The sequence below is a fragment of the Hevea brasiliensis genome, chromosome 5, assembly GCF_030052815.1.
Source record: "Hevea brasiliensis isolate MT/VB/25A 57/8 chromosome 5, ASM3005281v1, whole genome shotgun sequence".
NCBI classification, from domain to species: domain Eukaryota; kingdom Viridiplantae; phylum Streptophyta; class Magnoliopsida; order Malpighiales; family Euphorbiaceae; genus Hevea; species Hevea brasiliensis.
The window spans coordinates 107698131-107707209 of NC_079497.1; the positions used below are offsets into that span (position 1 = coordinate 107698131).

At 33.6% G+C, this 9079-nt stretch overlaps 1 protein-coding gene across 1 annotated transcript; it reads right to left on the bottom strand.

Moving 5' to 3' along the window:
* Positions 1-1099: 1099 nt before the first annotated feature.
* Positions 1100-7516, bottom strand: LOC110650513 (eukaryotic translation initiation factor 3 subunit C). Its single transcript, XM_021805514.2, has 4 exons — positions 7347-7516; positions 6471-6539; positions 4592-6382; positions 1100-2307 (listed from the first exon to the last, which is right to left on the bottom strand). Exons 2-4 carry the CDS (start codon positions 6492-6494, stop codon positions 1336-1338), a joined length of 2787 nt encoding a protein of 928 aa, XP_021661206.2. The 5' UTR covers positions 6495-6539; positions 7347-7516; the 3' UTR covers positions 1100-1335.
* Between the last annotated feature and the right edge of the window lie 1563 nt (positions 7517-9079).

Genomic DNA, 9079 nt, shown 5'->3' on the forward strand with positions numbered 1-9079 from the left:
GACAAATTAAATTAGTTTGATTTCCTATGTTGTTTGCCTGACATTCAGGATGAGAGGAAACGAGAAATAGAAAAGAATAGACATTATTTTTGGAGCAATTCATGAACTTTCTCAGTGGGATCTCTGATTAACAAAGGCAGGCCAGTGCAAACTGAATTACTAAATGCTCTAGTTCGCCTTATGCAACGAAAAGCTCTCTCCTTGTCAATAATTCTACTGTATTTTTTACCTCCCTTTTAATTGCTCAGCACAGGCTCTTGTGCTTTCAAACCAAATTATAATACGGGACAGGAGTACTAGAAGGCAAGGGACGACCTTCTAACTCAAAGGCAACCACAAATTGTTTATAGATCGATGGCGGATAATTAAAAAGGGGAAGGCGGCCAATTGATGCAATGTCATTGGTCCACTCTATATGAGCCAATCTAGGCAAGAATACCCAGAGATCTAAAACATTTTAGTCTGTCTTAGCCTTGAGTCCAGCAAACTCCTTTGCAGGTACCGTACCCCAATGACGGAAACGCCACCTGCGAGCCAAAAACCAAACAAAACAGAGAGTGCCTAAGCTCTGCTCTCACCTTTCATCGCCCCTGCACAAACCATAACGCAAAAACTTTACAGAAGGAGGAGGGAGAGCAAACCCCTAGCCTAGACGGAGACCAAAGGACGATCTATTACCCTGCCCCGAAGGGCAAAGGAGCCAAGCGAGCATCCTCAGTGGTACCAAGAGGAAAATGCAAAGAAAACGAGAGAAATTTCTCTCTTAAAACAAGAGAGATTAATCTCCTCTGGTCAGGCGACACTGCTCAGTGATTATAGCTGTTTTTTGTACCTATAGGCAGTAAGGCTTTCATGGTTTACTGGGTTGATGAAGGTTTTCCTAAGACTATATTCTATGGATTTGGGTTGTTGTATGGAGCTTTGCCAATTATGTAAGCCTCGTTTATCATACGTTTAAAAAAGGTAAAATGTGCTGATAAAAAGCGCACTCTCACCTGCTCCCAAAATGATGCCAATCAAAGTCATTAGCAATCTGAGAGATGCAAAAGGAGCTACTTGTTTTTATCTTGATATACCGTATGGAAAAAGCATTCAACAATTCATAAAAGGAATAGGCCATCTGATTTAAAATAGACGTTTGCATGCTCTTCTTAGCCAAGAAAAAAAAAAAAAAAAAAGAATTACAGTCCAGTTTTGACGTTCAAATTCCGCTTATAAAGAGAAATGAAAAGAAAAAAAAACAACAAAACAAATTTCTGGAACCAACAGAAAATACAAGTTAGTAAAAACGAAAATTGATCGCCTCTCTTCTTTCAGCAGTCTTAAAATATATCCTCAAGAACGAACCCCCCTGTTGAGACTAACCATGCGGTTAGAAGCATCCATTTGAGATCCCCTCAATGCCGCTCTTCCTGACCCACCATATCCAGCATCTTGATATCGTGACCCTCCAGAATATCCACCTGCACGTGTCCCTCTTGAATAACCACCACCAGTGCCTTGGCCTAATGCCGGTGGTCTCCCACTCCCAACATTATACCCCGTACGCCCTGAGCCTTGCCTCCCCTGAGTGAAAGACGAATTGTCTTGCCACTTGCCACCTGCAGCAACCATGCTAGCATAATCCTGGCTATCTTTCCGCCTCATAGGCAAATCCAAACCACCACCACCAATCCTTGCCTCTATGGCCCTTTCATTACTTTCAGCAAGAACTGACAGCTTCTCTGTTAACTGGAATGCCAGAACCTGCAACCTCGTATGCTCAACATCATGAAAGACAATGCACTGTGTTGGCTGGTCCCAACTTGCATGGAGCTCCTCATTGATCATCATTTTGCTAACAATGCTGTGAGTCTGGGCTGCAGGGAGATCAAACATTTTGGTGAGTTGATCTAAGCTATGCGACTCATATGAGGATGAGTAGGTGAAAAGGTAGGTCCTCAGAGCTTCTTCCTTAATCTTGGCCTTAAGCATCTCAAGGACACTGTCTCTGTTCCTGAGAAGCCTCCAGACATCAAGTGACTTGATAACATCAAAGGCCTTCTGGAAATCTCCCTTGCTAAGAGCTCGAGTGGCAGCCATCACGTGATCCCTGACATTTTCAGGAGGGCCTGTGAAAGTTTGCCTCTCACTCACCTCGAGCAACCGCCTAAATGTCTTGCTAATGACTTTGCGCTTAGCATCATGAGTGTTGGCTGCCATGTTGGGGACCTCCAGCAGCATGGCACAAGTGAGGTGGACAGCCTCCAAAAGCTCAAGATTTATGTGCATATGATAAGGCATTTGCCGTCTCCTTTCCAGCCTTTCCTGTCGTAATCAATTTACAATACACATGCTTTAGCAACAATGCTACATTTAGATCAAATGTAAGAAACTCTATAAATGCATAAAACATTACCAATCCTTGATATCACAACTAAATAATCCAACTAATGAAAACAAATCTAGCATCATACAACATGTTTTGTGCCCCCAACAGCAAGTGCCTTTTATGCAGTCCATGATGCTTAATACTTTTCACAAGATGACATACAAATGGCCAGAATGGACATTGGATTACACATCATAAACAACCCAACTATGTGCCCTTGTAGCTTTAAACCAATCAGATGGATCACACATTTATTTTGTACTAGTTCACATGCCCATCAAATTGCAATAAAAGCTGCAGTCCGTCCTTCTCCCCAAAAAAAAAAAAAAAAAGGGCTTAAACACCACTCACAAAGTACCAGAAACAATATTTTTCTTCTTGTATTTTGCACTCTAGTGAATGCTACATTGACCTGTGAAATAACAGAGCAAGAAAGCAATACTGAATCTTTTTAACAGTCAGCTTAAAATACCCTCAATTGGGAGAGGGGGAAAAAAAGAAAAGAAAGGAAAAGACAGCAAAGATAGGTATGAGAAAATGTTGAGAGCTGCATTCATGATTCATAACCAAAATTTACTTGACCAGAGGCCATGCTAACACAAAAAGACTAGAACATTAAAAGGTTAAAGTTCTCAGGCATAAACACAATTTAAGAGAAGTAGCCTGTTATGGGCACATGCCCAGTCAAACATCAAACTAAATATCATTTATCTTTGTATTCTAAAAGGTAAAGTACATAACAATTAATTTACCTACTGTTACTAGATCTATCAACCCCAAGTCCACCCTCCAACCCCCAAAAAGAAAAAAATACAATAAAAATATTTGTCAAAAAGAGAGGTTCAGTACAACAAAAAGTTTTGGTTCACTACCAGAATAATAATTCAAGTGCACATAAAAGTCAATTTGCTCAACTAGCAGAACAAGCATTTCTTAAAGTTAAGGGTCTGTTCATTTGCGGAAAACTGAAGTAATTTCTATAAACTTTTCAAACAAAATTTGAAAAAACAGAGTTTCGTATTCACATGTCCTAATTTTCCAATGGATAACTAGAAAACTAGTTCTCTAGTTTTTCAAAATTTAACTAAAATTTTAATTTGTTTTCCACTATTTTCCTTTAGAATAAAAGTCCTATTTTCCAATTGTTTTCCAAAAAGAAAACAATGACATTTTATAACCAAAATTATATTATAATTGTTCATAACTAAAATTGAATAATTATTTTAGAAAATATTTGTTTATAATAATAAAAAAAATCATATTATTATAAATTAAATGAATAAAAAAATATTAAAAATTTTTCAAAAGTAAAATAAGTTTCTACATACATTTTATAATGATTTTTTTTTTAATTATGAAAAATATGAACCTTTTTTAATTTTTTGAATTAGAAAACCGTTTTCTACTATTGACAGGTAAATGTGGTTTCCATGCTTTACCTTGTTTTACATGAAAAATTAAAACTAAAATTTTCTTAAAAAATGGATAATGAAAAATAGAAAACTGTTTTCTACAACTAAAAGTAAACAGGTCCCAACTATTTCACATATAATTCTTACCATACATGAGAATAGATTTAACACACAAGCCTCATAGAATGTCTTACTTGAATATCTTTTCATATAAGGTACACTCTCATAAGCAATGAAATAGCAAGACCACATTTATGTCTTTCATACTAAAATTGTTACTGAGAAATTCTTGTATGTACATGGAAAGAAGTTTTCAAATATTGAACCAACTCTTGACACGGACCATTTATATAAAATAACAACATTCTGCATAAATACTACAAATGCAACTACTCTATAACAGGCATAAAAATTTTACAGGTTTCCTAAAAATGGAAGGAAAGAAATGAAGAACAATATTTAGAAAATTAAGACGAAAAGCATAGTGTATTGTGAAAACCGGAACCTTCATTTTCACCATTTCTTTTTGCATACAATTTAAACAATTGGTCTCCATCGATTAATGGACCATTTCCTTTTTTTCAAACAATAGGCCAGAAGATTAAGATGTTATAAATCATGTAATTGTCTTTCATTCACAAGAATCCAAAAACTATATATTGTTAACTTTAAAAGCATAAAGATAATACTTCTACAATTTCCAAGTTGTTGAGAACTTGAAATAACAAAAATGAGACAACCACCAATTACATAATAAGTATGGTACGTATAACAGATAATATAGAAAGAAAAAAAAAAAAAAAAAAACCTGTTCTGGAGTCTTCTCATGATACCGATTTTGTGAAACACCTTGTGCCAGCAACTCCTTTACCCTTCCACCAGAATACAATTCAGAAAGACAGCCATGTCCTTCATTGATTAGCCCAACACGGAATGCACATAAACCAAGCTGTGCCATAGCCCTATTGAAAAGAATCTGGGTTGAAATGTCCATATGCTGGATGCTATCCTGCAGGTGACTCATCAAAAACAAGTCTCGGGAGGTTGAGAACTCATCCAATAGAGCATGGTGATAAATATCACAAAGCATTGCACGAGCTTTAGTTCGCTCATCTCCATACTTGTATATGAGAGAGACTAACATATCCATCATTGTTCTGCTACTCTCAGGAAAAGTAGGCTTTCGAGGCACGAGCTCAGGAGTGATAACAAATGCAGATGGACCCTTACTTTCCTCAACGTTAGACTCCTCCCCAGACCTTTCACCATCATCTACCTGTTCAGCCAATTTCCTCATAGCATCATAAACCTCTTGCGGTTTGTAGTAGATCAGTTCAACCCGCCTAAGCGCAACCTTTGATGCAGCTTTAAAGTCTCCGACCCTCTCAAGATACTCTTGGACATTTTGAGCAAGAATCAAAAACATAGGTTCATCCTGCAGTCTCTCAACATACTCACGTGTATGTGGATCAATGCATTGCAAACTCTTGAAGAACTCAGCATCTATCCGCTCAAGGAAAGCCACCAAGTTCCCCCAAACCCGAATAGTTCCATTGTAGTCTGTCCCCTTCTGGGTTTCCTTCTCGTCAGGCTCAACCATATCATCCACTACAATGTTAGGATATTGGACCAGAATATCAAGAACAACCAGCATATTCTGCAAACATTTCTTCCATATATTTATGGGCATATGACCACTAAGTCCAGGATTTACATCAAACTGGGCAGAGACCACACTAAAAAGAATCTCAAGCTTCTGTGCAGGGGTCTTGGCAACCTTAGTCAAGAAAGTTAGTTGTTCAACCTGCTCAAACCTTCCAGTTCCCTTCCTACCTCTAGCAGCAACAACCTCTTTAAACTTTTTATTCACTGTATCCCAGGTGATTTCACTAGGATCTTTCATAAACTGCCTATCCATGAGCTTATCTTTCTTGCTCATCATCTTCTGCCAATCACCTTCAATCTCAGTTTGATTATCCTGATGATCTTCGTCCTCTTCATCCTCATCAGACATTGCGATCTTTGAAGGGTCCTCCACAAACTCTGAATCTGAATCTTCCTCCTCTTCTGTCTCCTCATCTCCCTCCTGTTCCTCCTCGCTCTCTGGATTCTCCCTAAATTTATTAATCAAATCCTCATATTGCTTATTGTTCTTCTTCAGTTTCTGCTTCATTGAGTTCAAGGCCTTAGCATTACTACTGCTCATCTTCTTCTTTGCTTCCTTATTTGCCAAAGCCTGATTCAAGAAATCCTCCAACATGACAAGAGCTTTGATGTAAAGGGTAGGGACCCTGTCAGACTCTGTTACCCGCATGACTCTCTCAAGCTGTTTATTGATTTTGTCAAAGCTCTCTTGCAAGCTGACCCAATCATTGATCTTCATTGCATTCTTCATTTGATCAACAGTAGCTGACATCTCCTCAAAACGTTTGTCTTTGGCTGACCTGACAACACGCTTTTGGTCATCAGAGTCATCACTATCACTAGCGGTTCCCCTGAGATACCTATTTTGTGGGGCTTGAGTGGTAGAGTCGCCTGCTGCCTCATTATCAAAATCTTCTTCAATTTCACTCTCTTCCTCCTCGGAGTCACTGCCACCCTAAAATATAAGATCAAGACAAAACAATGTCATTTATATTCGCCTAGAATAGAAAATCCCAAAACAAAGACTTGAAACTATAACAAACCTGTCCCCAGAAACGCGATGCCATCTTCTAGTAGAAATTAAATGCAATGAACCAGAAAAGAATGAGAATCTGAAATAACACAAGCAAACACCATAGTAATTAATTACATCCAAGAATAATAAAATATCAAGAACAAACGCAATTTCCACATATTCCAAGGCTTAGGTTTTCCTTAAAAATCCTGATTTTTATAAAACTTGATTTTCTTCATAAACCCTAGTTATTAAAAATAAATAAAATGTTGGCATTCAATACAATTTTGCCTCATATTTCTCTAATCTCTAATCAAGAAAAAAAAAATCATATCAGTAAGCTCTGTTTGGAAATTATAATTTCATAAGAATTCAACTCAATTGATTTCTTTTTTTTTTAATTCTTATGCTTAAAAATCTAATCGGTAAAAGAATTCAATTCTTTTTAAATAAAAAAATCATTTTAAAGAAATAGAATTGAATGAGAATTAAATTGAATTCTTTTCTTACAATTACATGTGATCTTTTTTACAAACTAAGCCTTAGGCTCCTTTCAAATGTACAATTGAAATGAATTCTTTTATTACAAATTTAGAGCAAGTTTCGGTTACTGTTATGAAAATTCATAACTATTATGAAACTTACACTGAAAAAAATTGCAGAATACTAAGTATAAAAGAAACAAGACGTCATTCAAGATAATTTTGCCTCACAAGAAATCAAAATTTTCATTAACAGCAACAGAAATTTACACTATAAAAATTGAAATACTAAGTATAAATGAAATTGGCTGTCTAATCAAGAAATCAAAAAAAACCAATAACAGTAACAGAAATTTACGCCCAAAAAAAAAAAGGAAATGAAGAACACTAAGTATAAACGAAATTGGTGACAGAAAAGGTACCGAGAGGAAACACTGCTGGAGAAAGTGTTGCGATTGCGGAGAAAATAACCGACCTAGTCGTCTTTGGTAACAACAGCAGATGGATAGAGGGAGCGAGCTAATAAAGGGAAGAGATGAGGGAAGGAGGGATCCAAATGGAGAAACGTGGCGGCAACGAGTGACAAATAAAAAGATAGGAAGTAGAATAACCCTAAGCGACAACTACGTTGGTATCGGGTCCTTTCAATTAGAAATGGGCCATTGTGGGCCCGACCCTAATATAATGGGTAAGGCCCGTTCATTTAATAGTGTGCGGATATTGGTATTTTAAAAAAATAAAATAAAATTACTATTTAACCCTTATTCTAACAAAATTAATTACTTTGCGGTTTCGATTCCAATTCAAGGTCTGCTAAGGAATTAATTTTAATACAATTTTAGTTCGATTCTTTGATTTTTAGAGTTGATTCTCAATTTTTCCATTTTGATAGATACGTTTCGATTTGAATTACAATTCCTATATGGTGATTCAAGATCCAGTTTTTTTGAGAAATTTTTAGAGCAAAATTCAAAATTATCAAGATCTTCATAAAATTGTGGTTAGTAGTGAGATTAAAGCAACGAGCTTTAATAATATGATCATTTTGTATCATTGTAAATAAATATTTTTTAAATAATTATTAATTTTAGAAATTAAAAAGTTATAGCATAATTTTGATTATAAAAAATAATGGTTTTGCATTTAGAAAACAGTTGGAAAATAGAATATTTATTATAAAGGAAAACAATGAAAAACAGCAAAAACAATTTAAAATTGTTTTCCAAGTCTTAATTAAATTTTAAAAAATTAGAAAACTGATTTTATAATTTTGCATTTAGAAAACTGACACATATAAACACAAAACTTTATTTTTCAATATTTTTAGAAAATTTTTCTAAAAAATTTATTCAAATTTTCCACAAGTGAATAGGCCTTATAAGTCCTAATTTAATTAAAGATAATTTTGCCTTTTACTCAATATTAATAAAAAAAATTGATTTAAAATTAGGTAGAAGGATCTCAATGATTATGAAAATAAAATCGAGGAATTAAATAATTTAATTTTTAAAATATAAAAACTCTAAGCATTAATAATAATAATAATTAAAGACTAAATAATATATATATATATATACAGTGGTATATATATAAAATATAATAGTATTTCTAAAGAAATATCACATAACACTTTTTTTAAAAAATATATCACGTGTCATCTTCTATTATTAATTTTTTTATACTCTTTTATAATAATAATTATTTAATTATTTTTTATTCATCTTTTAATTATCAATATTATTTATAATTATAGCTTAATATTTATAATTTAAATTTATTATTTTTTTTAAATTTTGATTTTTAAAAATAAAAATTCTTTGTGATTAAATGTAATATTTAAAAATTATTTATATTTAAAAATTATTTATATTATTTCTTTTATAAATTTATTTATATAAAAATATATGTCACCCTCAATAATAATAATAATAATAATCATAATAATAATAATAATAATAATAATAAAAGTTTAAAATTAAAAATAATTTAATAATAACAACAACAATAATAATAATAATAATTTAAAATTAAGAATAATTTAATAATAATAATAATAAGTCAGTGATAACCATTAATTTAAAGAAAATTGATCATTAATTTTTGATATCATAATCAACTATCATATAATTTAATATTTTTAAATTATTTCATATTT